We start from the raw sequence: 15,468 nt of genomic DNA, 5'->3' as shown, positions 1-15,468 counted from the left end.
AGTTCCCCATCTTTTTAACCAGAATCTTTACCATATCTTTCCATTTCAAATACACAGAAAGAGGTGGGACAAAGGGATGGAGTCACTTTTGACTCAGCTCTGCCCGGCCACTCGGCTGCTCTGGTTGCTGTGTCTCGGAGCCTTTTGGTTTGAGTGCAAGAAACACTGTAAACTGCATGTGGGTTTTAATTACTTCCACGGGAACTAAGAAGCATCCCGAGAGATCCACTAGCAAGAACACGCCTGCCATTAGCCAGCTGGGAGTACACAGATCTGTGATCTTTGGGACATTTCCCCCATGGCTTGAGTATTTAGACTCTCCTGTGTCTCCTGCCCCCATTCAGGGGCTCTCTGACCCAAAAAAAAAAAAACCTGAAAGTTTGGAACAGCCTTGGCCCTGTTTAGGATGTCCTCAAGCAGACAGTGCCTGGTTCTCCCAGTTGCAGCTCCCAATCCTCATCAGACACCAACTTCAGAGTTAGCATAGCTATTTTCAGTTACCACTTCTTGAAATTAGATAATTGGCAAGTGTAGCCTTTGACATTAACAGAACAAATTAGCTGAATCCGAGTGTGTTTTTCCTGGCACTAGCTAACTCTGGCACTATTTCGCTTATTTGTCCTTACTCTGCATCCCCTGCCCTCCACCGCCCACCCCTTGCCTAGGACAAAGCTCTTTTGCAATGGTCAAAGGGATAAGGGTGGGAGAAAGGGTCTCTAGCCAAGGGAGAGCAGACATCATCTACCTCACCACTCAGTACTCCACTTTAAACAGCGTTGAGCTAAAGAAGAGCTTTCTCCGACCCACCCTCAGTCACCATCTCTGATGGTTTCTTTTAAAAAACAGCCAAGCCTGGTTCGCTCCATTTGGCTTTTGCTTTTGCTCAACCCAGCTGACCAAAATCAAGAACTGGTCCTTTAAGCTATGTTCTTGTGATCCCTGCAAGGAAGACAAATCCTCCCTCCCCGCCCCCTGGTTTGTGCACAGGCCCAGGGCAGCACCAAGACTTCGCCCATGGTGTCTTCCATGGTCTCTTTGACTTACCAAAGCACACAGCTATGCAGAAAGATGTACACACCCCTTTCCAAAACAACTGAAGCCCCACGTTACAAAAGTTAAGGCCAATTGGTTTTCCTCATTTGTTTTAAATGTTTGGTCTCTGAACTCAATGGCCTTGCATTGCCTAACCATAACTCCAACTCTTTCACACATTTTATTCGTTGTTAAGTTAGTTAATACAGCAACCTTTCTATTTGGGGTATAAAGTCTCCTTGTTTGACTTGAGGTTTTTGTTCTACTTTGTAAGCCAGTTCCCTAAATGCCAAGCCAGGGCAAACCACCAACCCATCATTCTTTTATCTTTGCGTCCCTCACATCAAGGTTTGGTGCCATGAAGGAGGAAGCTGTCGAGCCTTGAAGTCGTGGGGCTCAGAGTACACGGAAACTAAGCAACCGTGTGACTAGCCTGGGTGTCATTCCCCTGCGGTCACACATGGAAACATCCCGACTTACCCTCTCCTCGACAGCCCTCTAAAACTGTCATGTTTTTAGCAGCCAAGTGTCATTTGGACAAAGGGTGAAATCACCTTGTGATTTGTGATGTCAGCTGCGGGCGAGCTTTCTGTTCTCCTGACTAGCCTTCCTTACAGAAAAAATAAATAAATAAAAAAATAAAATCGTACTCAGACATTCTGGAGTGTCAGGGAACTGTTTTTATTTTTTAACAGCTAGATTTAAAAGTAAAAAAAAAAAAAAAAAAAAACGGAAAAGAAACTATATTATAGCTCAAAAATGTAATTGCTGGGAACAGAACAACTTTACATTGTTCTTACAGATTCTTACATCCAAAGCCTCTCATGAGGCCACCATATTATTAAAAGTAAATTGGTGCTGAAACCTCCAAATGTAATTAATAATTTGCTGCAGGTTCAACATGAGTTGTCATAAAACTGAAATTTCAACCACTGTTCTCTAAAAAGAAGTGTCCACTTTAATTTAAGGCCCTCTATTAAATATACCTCTGGAAGCACATTCTATTTACATGACGGTTCTTATTCCGATATACTGTTTCAATTCTTATGACAATGTACTATTCCGCTGAAAGGAAGCAATGGTGACTGTCAAAGGTTTTCTTTCACTCTTCAGGTCCTGTTTTCAATATGGTTTAAGTGAAAGTCAAATTATTTTGGTGGTTTCCTCCTTGAGTCTAACTAAGTAGAGTCGATTTTACACAGATATTTCCATTCAGCCACAGTCCAGATGCCTGGCGGTCTGTTTCGCGAGGTCCTCATACAGCACCAGTGTCCCTCAGTCAGAATCTGTGAACTCTGTGGCAGTGTGTAGGTAGATTCGCCTTTGCCTTTCTCCTCTCGTTGTGTCTGGATCCTTCCCACATATCCTATGTTGCAGGAAAGTAAAAGCGAAAAGGGAAATGAGGAAAGATTCCCGTCATGAAAAACGCAAATAGCATGAATGCAGACAGGAGACAGCTCCTCCTACCGTTAGCCAAGCAGCGGGTGACAGCTCTTCAGTTAAGCAAACACAACTGCTTCTTTGTCTCCTGTCAAGAATGAGTAGCTCTGACATTGTTCCTTTTGGAACTCCTTGGTCGCTAAACTCTGTCACTGCAGGACAAGCCCTTGCATTTCAGGGTGCCCGGTTCTGCCCTGGGGTTCACCTGATGGATAGAGGCGGACAGCCAAGGCAGAGGCTCTGGCCAGGGAAAAGTGCATAGTTGATGTTGATTATTTTTCCTATGGCCAGTCAGCAGCAAACTGTCACCAGCTGTAATCCACCGCGGGTTCCTATATACAAGCTGGTGTCAGCTCGGAGAAAGGGGGAAAATACTCTACCATGTGTAAACAGACATCCAGACTTATGGAAGCACATAAGCTAGCTGGGGCTCGAGTTTCTTTCATTCCCCTCGCTGAAAGGAAAGAGCAGATTTTCAAGAAACCTTCACGCCCAGGTAATCCGGGTTAGACGGTATATTTTTCAAAGGCCTCAGAGACTCACGGTGTATGAATTGCACCTCTTTCATGTCTAACTTTTTTCTAAGCAGCGAACTCTTTTAAGAATAGGCTGCTGGGGGCTTTTAATTTCCCCCTTTCCCTTCCTTCAACTCACCAGTTACTATGTGAGATTAAAGTGAGACTTAGCAAAAACCTTACAAGACAGACAGGAAGTTTAAAACAAAATTGTCAGTGCGGCATCTTACTCTGTAAGTGCCTGGGACACCTAGCTGCTGCGGCAGCAGGAGGAGGAGGGAAGGAGTCGGCCGAGCGCATGGAGGCTCTGCCTGCTCTTCATGCGACTATCGCTGCTTAAACATAGAATGTTTAAGTGCCCGGCGTTGACATTCCTTAGCTTACCCATGCCAACATATTGGAAGCATTGTCTGGGGGAAACCTCTGAATCTAAACACATATTTACACCCTTTGGTCGCCGAATGGGCTCCATCTGGCTCACCAATGCTGTTGCCAAAAGGATATTACACTTCTGGTCAGGCTAGAATTGTCAGGGCCAGGGTGGGGGTTTCTGGGGAGGCTCTGGGCCTGAGCGACAGACACTACATGTTTATAGATGCCACATTACTTGAGCATTTACATGTTTAGATCACATGGCCACTCTAGCCCAAAATAGAACTCCAACACAGGACAATGTCGAAAGTCATGAGGTATCCAGGAGCTCTCTCCAGACCCTGGCTTGCTCATTCTTTGCATCTGGCTGCTCCTCGGGCTTCGGAGCCACATGATAGGCAAAACCACAAATACCAAACACTCTAATTTCTTATTTTTAAGCATGCCCAACAAGCACCAAGAAATATCCACTCTTTGTTTTTCAGTCAGAATAATCAGTTCACATGAATCACGTGAATGGGTGGAAGGGGGTTTGGGGAGGGCATAATCAAAATGGCAATTAGCCAAATTCTCCACATCTCGGCATCAGTGGGTAATGTTGAGCCTCTTGATTTCAACTGCTCAGAGAGAGGAAATTGCCCACACAGGGAGTGACCTAAGCACCAGAAAATGAGGCAAGGTATAATTACTCTCCTCACTGCTCTATGGAAACCCCATAAATGCACAGGTCAACATGAGTGTCGCCAATAAGCAGCATCCTTTCCTGTCTCTTTGGTGGAAAGGCTGATATAGAAACTGAGAGAAGAAAATAAAGACTGAGCCAACCTAGCTACTCTACCACAAACACATCCAAAGCTTCAAGGGAAGATTTAAAAACGGAGACAAGCTAAAATAAAGGTGGACATGACGATCTCTACCTAGAGCCCTGCAAACTTGGAAGGCTGAGGCAGAAGGATCACGAATTTAAGGCCAGCCTTGGCTACAAAGTGATCTCAGGCCATCATGAGGCACATAGTAAGATCCTAATTCATTCCCACCACTCTCCCTTCAAAAAAGATGCACAGTGTGAAAGCCTCAGTTGGCTTTCAGTATAATAGGGAAAATGGTCTTAGTCTACAATCTAATATCCCTTTGCCTCTACCATGTAAACATTTGAATTTGGTTTTAGATACTCTGAAGCAACATCTTCTAGATGTCCCCTTCATCTGCATACTTCAGTATAACATTAATTTGCAGGCCCTTCTCTTGATTTATTTGGCTATTTTGTTTTGTTCTTAGTTTTTGAGTCCAAGTCTCCCATAGTCTACTGTGTCCATGAACTTACTTTATAGCCACCTCCAGCCTTGAATTCCTAGTCTTCCTGTCCCTGACTCCCAACTGTTCAGATTATAGGTATATGCTATATTGCCCAGTGGGGGAAAAACATGTAAGGCATTTTATAATCCTTCAGGTTGCTTGCTTGACAATGAATACTTACGTAAGATGAATTCTGGACCACGTGTATTCTTTTAAGTTCATAGTGTGATCTTGAAGATAATTTTAGGACTGAATGAAAATTTTCCTTCAGGTAAACCTTTCTTTTAAGTATCATGCCCAAGGCCCAGCACCCCAAGGCATGCATACTCTGCCACTATGGTTGCATTCACAAGGAAAGGCTGTAAAAAGGTCTAAGCCAAACATCCGCTGGTTTTTAAAAAACATTCCCCATAGTGTTGGAAACTGTTTTAATAACTAAAATAATAAACCTTCGTGTCAGACAAGTTCTACAATATCTTAATTATTGGCTTTGGGGTGAAACATGAAGGAGGCATTAGTGGATGTGTTAACTAGACAAACCATGGCAGGACTTTCCCTCCACATATCTAGGCCTGACACCAAAACAAAACCCCAAGCTCTGCAAACCATTAGCAGGACAACCAACTTAAAGCTTTAGAATACCAGTAAGTAGGAACACTCAAGAAAAATCCCCATAACTATACCAGGAGACCTCAATTAGCCTGGCCAAATGATCTTCAGGAACCCGTAGGGAGTAGGTGTTGAAATAATACTCCATGGAAGCACAGTGGTTAGCGCAATTCCCTGCACTATAAGGTGCCTTAATATTTCCAATACTCTAAATGGCTCTACCCACATCTTAATATTTTATACTTGAAAGCCATTATAAGAATTTTTAACCTTTAAACTATGATTGTCTTTGAATAAGCATATTGATGATGCTTCTTGATCTTTCTTAAAAAAAAATCACGATCATGTCAGCTTTTGCTGGTTTCACTCAAGTGTAATTGTGCGAGTAGGGAAGATAGAATTGGTGTCTCTTGGTCAGAAGGCAATGTTAAATTGGAAGAAGAAAAGAAAAAAAAAAACGGGCCTTAGGACCCTCCCTCTTTGCTGTTCCTTCGAGCCTCAGTCCTTCATTCATCCCTGTCCCTACTTCCTTTGTCTCTCTGCCCCCACCACACACACACCATTCTATAGAGCAGTCTCCTGCTAGTTACTTATGGTGGACACCTGCCTTCTCGCTGTTTGGCAGGCCAGCAGGATGAGGTAATAATCAGAAGAGAATGTTCTGGTTCTTTGGCCACATCCACGTACAGCTTTACTCAAAACAGCTCTCTGCGGGTGAGAACAGAGCGGCTTTGAGATCCCTCTGTCTAACATTCTGTGGAAGCCTGGAAGAACAATGGAAATATAAATGATATCTACCTTGGCCCATCCTTTCAAAACCGTTTGCGCACAGATGTGCAGGGAAACGAGCACCTCGCATTTATGAACACTTTTGGCTCTATTTTCTCCGAGTCCAGCCGTCCTCTTAAGCCCTCTTCTCCCTGTGGCTATGCAGCACGGGGTTTTTTGTTTTTTTTTTTTTTCTAAGAGCATATTTTGTGAGAGATTTCTCCAGGGCAACGGTGGTCTTTGTAAGACGGATGCCTGAAGGACATATGGTTTCCATACATTTTCTGTCTAGACTGGCTTTATTTAGTGACTCTCGGTCTGAACCGGTCTAGTTAAAGTTTCTGCAGGAGCTTGTATAAAACTTTTAACCTTTTAGATGTGGGCATACCATCAAGGTATAAAACAAAAACGTTGCCTTCATATTGGCAATAGAATGGAAGGGGTCGTTGGCCGCTTTCCTCTAGGTGAAGTTGTTCTGATCATGTTGAATGTCCACCCACCCCTTGTACCTCCAAACTGCTCAGAACAGAGGGTAACTCTTAGTCTGTAAACTCCTCACTGTTTTCTTGAACAAATTCTTTGTGTGTGTGTGTGTGTGTGTGTGTGTGTCTATGTGTGTGTCTGTGTCTATGTGTCTGTGTGTGTGTCTGTGTGTCTGTGTCTGTGTGCGTGTCTGTGTTTGAAAGCTCTAATTCCTTCTTTACATAGCCCAGGGGACCTATGATTTCTTGCCCTTTTAGCACCAATTTTTACAAACACAGCATTTTTTCTGACTTGAAGGAGAAGAAAACCACCCAACAAGCCACCGAGTAAGGGACTTAGCCATTTGGCATTTCGGTAGCTCCTTCAACCAACAATGAAAATTCTGTTTTAAATTGTGGTTTCTGAGCCAGTGTTCAAGGCTGCTCTAGGAACAATAAGATCCTTTCAGAGGGAAAGAATAACTTCGAGGCTTGCCCAGAAGTCAGCTTCGCTCCCTCTTTTGTGAGAGCCCCAGCCCTGGTTAACTGCTTCACAGCTACAGACTCTTGCAAAGGACACACTGTGGGCCACTTTGCACGTGTCCCTCCTCCCCCAAGTGCTGTCGCTTGGCCTCTGAGCATTTAACTGGTCTTCCTCGCATATCTGTTCACTGGCATGGCAGCTCGAAAGGCACACTGCCTCTCTGTTTTTCTGTTTGCTTTAATTTCTTTTCTTTTTGGTTTTTAAATTTCGAGTTTCAAAGGCGTATTAGAGCTCCCCCTGCTGGATGTTTTTGAGAACACTGTTGAGTAAGCCCGCAGTACACAGCAATTCTTTGTCTCCATTTTTGCCACTTAAAGGGCAAAAAAAATACTGTGTGGTGCATTTAAAACTGGCCTTTTGACTCACCAGGTGTCATTTGGCACAAAGGAAATGTTGCTGCAGCCTAGTCCTTTCAAAGTTTCAGATTCTGTACGTTTATTTTGTAACAGCAAAGCAATTTTTCAAAAAGAATTCGCCTGCTCACAGTTACCCTCTCTGAAAACCCCCCTCATCGTCCTATATTTATGCCTGAAAGGCAAGAAGGTCTCTCTCATCTTTCCTAAAGTGGAAGTAAGTTCTACTGTCTCAGAGAGGTGAGGACTGCTGTCTTTTCCTTCCCTGCCCTTTCTTTCCTGTGACTTCAAATGACAGGGGACTGCATCCTTTCCGGGAAGTGGAGACCCCACCTGGGGCAGCTGCTTCTGGGCACCTCCTTCAGAGCTTTACTTCCTCCCTTTGGGTGTTAAGGTCAGATCCTCCTTCTCCTGGAGCCTAAGGTGGGAGAGGGTGAGGGCCAGGAAGAAAAGGGGAGACAGAGAATTTGAGAAAAAGATGTTAGTCCCCTCCTTTTAATGGGAGTGGGCTCTATAGTACCACGTTCCAAAGGGAAACCTATTTCTAGGGGAAGTAGGGAGAGGGTGCAGAGGGAGGAGGGGGAGATGAAGAGAAAGTGGGGGAAGAGAAAGAGAGGATGCTAAGGAATAGGGAGAAAGAGGAGGATAGGAGAGAGGGAGGGAATCACGAGAAGGAATGCCATGACACCTGACTTAACTCAATGGTCATTTGCTGCAAATCTCTGGAAAAATCAGTATCTGCCCCCATTTTCTCAGGCTCTGTTCTTCAGTCTACTCCTCTCTACCTTCTTCATCTCCTTCCTTCCTTCCTCTCCTCATCTCATATTGTCAGTGAGATAGTACAGTGGCCACTGTAGAAAATGAAATATCACATCTCGTCTTGTAAGCACCACAGTTTCATACAACTAAACAGTCTCTAGGTGGTTTCCTCATTTTATCAGGTTCAAACAAGTCACTTGATACTTGTGACAAAGGCTGGGTGACACTTGACTTTCTAAACAGCATCACTTATTCCAGCTTGTTTTCTTCATAGGCACTCACTCCTGTTCCTGGAATGCCAGACCTGAACTCCCCCTGTGCCCTAGAATCACACACACACACACACACACAGAGAGAGAGAGAGAGAGAGAGAGAGAGAGAGAGACCAACTCTAGGCTAGGACTCCAGGTGTCCCTGCCACTGTCCTAGCAGAGCTCTATGTGAGCATGTACCTGCTGCTGTCACTGCTAACCTGACTCTGTCCTAACAAGACAGCCTTCCAGAAAGTGGCAATCTTTATTTCCATATCTCTGTTAATGCCATGCCCTGTAACACATACAGAGAAAGAAAAATGCAAATGAGCTGGCCTGAAACGCTAAATCAAAACTCACTTTGGACACTGCCCCCCCCCCAAGCAGTGCATTTTACAAACCAGTATAAATAAGGGCTTGTTTTTCTAGTCTAATGAAAGAATCCGAGTCAGTGTTGTAGGAAAACCCCTTTCCGATATCCTCAACTAAGACAGAGTTAGCGAAACATATCTTTGAAAAGCTTGGTAGAGTTTGTTGTTGTTGTTGTTGTTGGGGTATTAGCATCAAACCAAGATCAGATCTACAGAGCAATCTAAATGAATCTTAGCACAGTACATTTTATTTCTATTTACCCCAGAGACTAAAGTATTCAAGTTAGTACATGCTTACGTCATCAAATAAAGATTGTGAACAATTTTCCTCATGTTCTCATTTCAAGCCCCACAAATTGATTCATGTTTTCCATACATATATATGTGTGTGAGTGTATGTGTGTGTGTGTGTGTATATATATATATATATGTATATATTTATATATTTATATATATATTAATATTATAAAATCAAGGGTTTATTCTTATGGGGAAACTATATGTCACTTCTTCTATTTAGTGAGTTATACTGTCTTTAGTATAAATACCTTCAGGTAGACTCCAATCTTTTAGACATCCGTACACCTACCACAAACTATTCTTGGACAACAATGGCTTGATGACATTCTTTAAGCTACAAAGGGCAAAAAAAAACTATGCCAGGGAGCAAGTATCTTTATTATTGTTTATAATAAATTATAAAATATCTTCCATTTAGACAAAATCGTGAGCATCACAACATTTTTCTGAGTTGAGCCCAAGTTCATCTAAATATATACCTATCTTAAAAATTAGCAAAATAAGAATCAAAATATAAGTGGATTACCTACATCTCAAACACTGGATCCCAGACTGCTGTCTAGAGTAAACACTCAGCAGAGGCAGTGAGCTGCTGGCTTCTCGTTGCTTTCCCGTTCCCTCAGAGATGCGCTCCTGCCTGTTAGATTCAGGCACACACTCACTCACACTCATAACCGCCAAATCTTCACACTGTCCCCAGCAAGGGCCATGCAGTTCTAGAAGAAAAAGTGTAAGAGAAGGGCTTGCTCCAGGGAGAGTTAAGACGAGTGTTCGGATGGGGGCTGCGGGGACGACTCAGTAAAGTGCTTACCAAAGCAAGGATGGGAACCTACTTCTGGATACCCATTGGGTAGCCATTGTCCACGCTTAAAAAAAAGAGAGAGAAAAACCAAGTATGGTGGGTAGTGTGAGTCTATAATACCAGTGTTGGGAAAGAGGAGACAGGAGGGTCTCTGGAGCTTACTGACCAGTCAGTCTAGCTAACTCAAGAAGCTCCCTGTCTCAAAAATAGAGTGAAAGTGATTGAGGAAGACTCTAACACCCACCGACCCACCCACCCACCCACCCACCCGCCCACGCATGCACGCACGCACATACACCCCCACCCCTAAGCTGATAAACAATGCAGTTTGTCCTGGTGGAGCCTCCCCAAACTTATTACGACTGACCTCACATCATGAACGCTCAAGGCCAGATAGCAGAAAAGACGGACAGATGGAATTAGACTTCTCTTCTTAAAAGACAATTGTGTGAGAAGAGGAAACAAATGTCGGCTTCTCAGCCTTATCAGTGAAGCCAGCTTCTGCCCAAAAAAAATGCCACCCACCCCGCAGGAGCATGGGACTTTATTACAAAAACTCTCATTGTCCAAAATCCTGTAAATGGGCCATCCCTGCAGCCACAGCTTCAAGTCTTACATCTTTCCCTTTGATTTGAAAGCAGAAACACGGCTCTTCTATCATAACCATAAACCGCCCACACACAACACAGTGTTTCAATAAATGTTTAAACGATACAAGATGCTTCATTTCAATGTAATGGATTACTTAATGAAGCCCATCGCTTAACAAAGCAACTGAGGAAAATTTGGTACAAAACAAATAAGTTTGCCCCCAAACAAACTGTCTTGTGAGGTGAATGTCTTTGGCAATAGGAATGGTTAGGAACCGGACCAATGAAATAAATGTGAGCAGAAAGCCTTAAATACCTTCTTAATGTTGAAGTTGGCAAACATCTTTGCTTGGGTTATTAAAACAACAACAACAACAACAACAACAAAACGCCCTCAACAACTTAGGATCTGTCTTGAGTTGCTTTTTTTTCCAAGTACTGTTTTACAACATGGTTTAATTTTCTTATTGTTTTAGAAATAAAATAATGTTCACCTCTTCCAAAAGAGTGAGTATGTCAAAGCTCTTTGGGATTTTTTTAATTGCAAATATTCCTCATATATGGATTCCTTTAATCTGAAAGTGAACATATTCCAAAGAAGCCTTAGTCATTCTGAGAGAACACAATGGTGTCCTATCCTTCCATCTTTCCCTTTGTCATTGATTCACCACACGGGCTACGCAACAGTGTTTTCTGTGTGCAGCCTTAGGGACATCCTTAAGGAGCCCAACAAAAGTGAAGAGGTTTAACTATCTTATTCATTTTGGGGGGAAAAATTTCCGTGAACCAAGAGCATGCTAAATCCTGAGGTATGGTAGACAAAGCGTACAGCAGGCCTGACAGCTAGGAAAAACGTCTCCATAGTCCTCTTCTCTGCCTCCGCCGACTCCTGTTCAGCACTCGCCCACCACCCTGCTCTAAGGTTGAAGAGATCTATGAGAATCTACTCTTCCATCAAAGTATTCAGTGTCCGTCACATTCTCCATTCCCACCACTGAGATTTCCCTCCTGTGCGTATTTAATTCCTCTGCACTTCTAGTCCTTTCTGGTTGGCCTACATCCACATTCCCCTGCCGCTGGCAAGCTTTGTTGTGTAGTACTTGAAATCATCTTTGCCCTGCTGGAACCACACTGTCACATTTTATTCAAGCTTGTCGGGGTGTATCCCCAGGTGATGAATTCTAGAACTTCACTCCATGATTTCATACTTAAAATGTAGGGCCATGGTGGGGGGACCCCGTGCATCACCTAGCAATCAAACCTTTACTTGATGTCTTTTTTAACTTCTACTCCAGGACCCTCTCTCTCTACATGAACATGCAGTCTCAGACATAGACTTCTAACTCTCTAACTCCAAAGTGTTCTATGCCTGGCCTGGTGGCTCACGCGCTCGCTCGCACGCCCTGACTCCGCTCCAGCCAGCCTCCAGCCTCAATCTTGCTTAGGCACTTTTCCATCCATCGTTCACTCACCTGTCCATTCTTCAGCAAGTATCCACCCAAGGCTCCTGCAGCTAAATGGACTAAATGCTGAATGCATGTGTCACAAAGCAACGTGCGCATTCTCTATTCTTCAGGAATTTGGAATCTATGGGGAGTTCAGACAACAAAGTGTTGGGAAGCGACATTTAAGACAAGAATTAAAGGGTGAGGAGAGCCCAGGTGCACTCCTTTCTCTCTGGGCTAAAAGTCTTTGTGTAACCTCTCATGTTTGCAAAGGACAACTTCCAGTCTGCCTTGCCCTTCTGTATCCTAAGTCTCCCTCAGCTCACAGCCTGAACATCCACTCATCCTCTAACCCAGCGTATTATCATGCCCTGGTAGAGTTCCCCTCCTTCAAGTTCAAATTCTGGCTCTCAACCCCCGCCTCATGACTGTTTAAATGCACAAAATACATCTCCATAGGTTTTGCATTTGTTCAACTCCCCAGAAACAGGATATTATTGTTTAGTACCATTCAAACACTAAACTGAATAATAAATCAAAGGAAGAATCTTCAAGTCCCAATCCCATACTCATATGTATATATACACATACCAATGAAATATGGGGGAGGGGACTGGGAGAGAGAACACGGTGAATGAGAGTACATATCACTACTCCATAGGATGCAAGTTCTGTTCTTAACATCCACATCAGGTGGCTCACAACTGATGTAACTTCAGCTCTAAGAAACCCAACACCCTCTTCTGGCCTCTTCTGGAACCTATGTTCATGTATATATATACACACAGGTACAGTTGTGTGAGTGTATGTACCTCCTCATACACAATTTAAAATAATAAAATCTAAACGACAATTTGAAAAAAAATGTGTGCCACAGTTATGATTAACAAACGCCCTTTATATGATAAAATCAATGGCTATAACAGGTATTTCCCACTCCCGGGATTATTTTTCAGTTAACGCGGTTGTCAAACACTCCCTCACTGGAGGATAAGCAGGGGGCCAGGCACTGCAGGAATACGGAGATGAGTAAAACCACCCATTTCTTATCAGTAAAGACGAGAATATGAGCCTAAAGTGTGATGACCGACCACATGGTCATTGAGGCAACTCTATCAGGAAGTCAGAGAAGGCTCCCTTCACTGAGAAATGTCTAGAAAGATAAACAGTCCTTGAGAACAGTACTTCATGTAACACCACGCTAAGCACTGAATGACACAGCATGACCTCTGACCTCTCTATCAAATGAGAACTTGGTGCAGGTTCAAGAGTTGGGATGTAAGCTAAAGGAATATGGGCAGTCATCTCAGACATGGAAGAATATATTCACAAAAGATAAATCATCTTTGTAGAGTCATAAGAAGAAAATTACTTTTTCCCAGTGGAGAATTGCCTAACAGTTCTAGTGGTTACAGAAGTCTTTCTGCAAAAAGACTTGTTCATTGAACAACTAGCAATGACTATGTTTGTTCTTTTGCCAATAAGTATCTCTATCCATCCTTTTAAAATCCAGTCACTTCTAAATAGTAAAACTAGTATAAGACATTAAATTAGAACCTACCATTGTTTCTTCACCACTTTTTGGGTAGAGGAGGCAAAAAGGACTCTCTGTGACTTCATGTTAAAGGAGTCAGTAGTCAGTCTTACCATTAAATCAGCAATAGCTCTTCTGCTCTGATTTTTCTCTTGGCTTTGAATTTTATCATGTAACTTGTCATTTTTGTTTGGGTTAATTGACTGAGAAACAAGCCTAGACCTTCACAGTGACAGTATCAACTCTAAGCACCAGGAAACAGGTATGGTTTTGAGACACCCCATCACTGTTTTGTTCACCTTTCCAACAGTTCAGCATCATCCCAGAAAAATGGGTTTCCAAACTGACCAACTCAGTGCTTCCATGTCAGAAAGAGGACTACAGTTCTACAAAGGTTCTGAAATTTTCAGCTGGAAATACCGGTCAAAAAATATTTCCATTTAGCTTATGTGTTAACTAGAGTTAAGAAAAGCCGTTCCCAAGGCAGCTGTATGTGTATAGAGTCCACACAGAGAAAGCTCATTAGCATATTTGTGACATAAATGTATTTTAAGGGATTAAATAACGGGACTTGTTAATGTTGAGCTTCTCAGATACAAGAACATTCACTCACGTGGATGGCTTTCAGAAACACTGTGTCCAACCACCTAGTGGCCCACACCGCTACGAATCTTAGTGAACCCTGTACGACTCCATACAGGAGTTCTCCTTCATTCAACTCACCAGGAAATCACACCCATCGACCCTTGTTCATAACCATTGCAGAAAAAAAAACTCTAAAAGCCTTGACTTCTGGTTTTTCATGGTCTGCATTAGAAGCAAAAGGAAGAATGATTGGGGAAAGCTACTGCTAAAGGTAATGAGAGGAAGTTGATAGCACCCTGGCAGAGACAGGGAAAGACTAAAAACCAATGTTGAGACTTATTAGTTCCTGGAGTAGGTATTCCTAGGTACAGTTCATTCTCTATAACCATTGTGATAAACTGCCACAGATCCGTGCAGTATGCTTCACAGTGGCCTCTAAGTTGTTCCATATTTGTGCTAGTATTGAAGAAAAAAAAACTCTGGTTTTCATAAAGATTTGCATAATGAAAAAATACACAATGTCCACCGAAAACTGAGTTACCTGAATGACTCAAAGAGGAGAGTCTTAAATCACTGCAGAGTGTGACCACTCTTATCAGCCGGAATTGCATGTGCATGCGCATGATGGCTCTATGTCAGTGTCCTGAAGAAAACAACTACTGTTACTACACCTGTTCCTTTACCTGTCTCTTTCTCTTTTTCTAGCCGGAGGCCACCCCCATCACCAACTCGCCCCACTATAATCCGTCCACTAGAATCCTCACTGTTAGACTAAACGAAGTGTCCGGCATGGCAATTAACCACTAATGATTTATGCAAACGCAGCACATTCGGTAACCTTTGCAGTCAACCATGAGTAGTCGCATGTATGGACCTCCATAGGCAAGTAGCCAGTCTTACTAACGTGTGCATCACTCACCTTCATTGCTCATGGTATGTCAGACCTCTGGGGTTTGACTGAAAAACCTGCTAACCTGTAGAGAGGCTTAATATGTTGTATTGACCAAGGTAGCTTTATATAGCAGTCCTATACTTTGGTTCCATTTATCTATCCAACATATATCATCGGAAGTTGCTTTGGAAGGATTTTCTAAGCTGTCTACAGAGAAGCTTATGACAATTCTTAACAGATACAAGAGTGTGAGTTTGGGACCACACCGACGTTCCCCACCTTCTGCTTAGGGTGGCAGAAACTCTGTTGTCTGGTATTAATGCCACCACTAAGTCCGAAGTCGCTTTAGACTTCTTTTCCTCCTTATGTCATAGGACTGCTTAAAAAAAAAAAAAAAGCAAAGTTCTTAAATGAGGATTGCTTAAGAGGAAGCTTTTCAGGAGCATGAGGCAGTTTGCAAAGGGAAAGTCTCCAGGGTTTGCCCTGGGGAGCTTCTCCTGCTGCCTGCCTGGTTTGCTTCAAGCTAGAAGCACAAGCAACATCAAGGCA

General features: G+C 43.0%; 1 protein-coding gene across 4 annotated transcripts in view; it reads left to right on the top strand.

Annotated features, from left to right (window-relative positions):
• Dnm3 (dynamin 3) overlaps positions 1-15,264 on the top strand; it is a 485,510-nt gene extending 470,246 nt beyond the window's left edge. For 2 of the 4 annotated variants that reach the window (XM_052200635.1, XM_052200634.1), the window contains one exon: positions 1,381-1,690. In XM_052200635.1, coding sequence (XP_052056595.1) covers positions 1,381-1,417 — 37 coding nt within the window. In that variant the 3' untranslated portion in view covers positions 1,418-1,690. Of the gene's footprint in view, positions 1-1,380; positions 1,691-14,732 lie in introns of those variants that run through there. The other 2 variants (XM_052200636.1, XM_052200637.1) reach the window with 2 other exon arrangements.
• Positions 15,265-15,468: the final 204 nt, after the last annotated feature.

Source organism: Apodemus sylvaticus, chromosome 12 (assembly GCF_947179515.1).
Source record: "Apodemus sylvaticus chromosome 12, mApoSyl1.1, whole genome shotgun sequence".
In the NCBI taxonomy this organism is placed as follows: domain Eukaryota; kingdom Metazoa; phylum Chordata; class Mammalia; order Rodentia; family Muridae; genus Apodemus; species Apodemus sylvaticus.
Note: the sequence above shows the minus strand (reverse complement) of the source record. Positions and strands in the feature narration are given on the sequence as shown.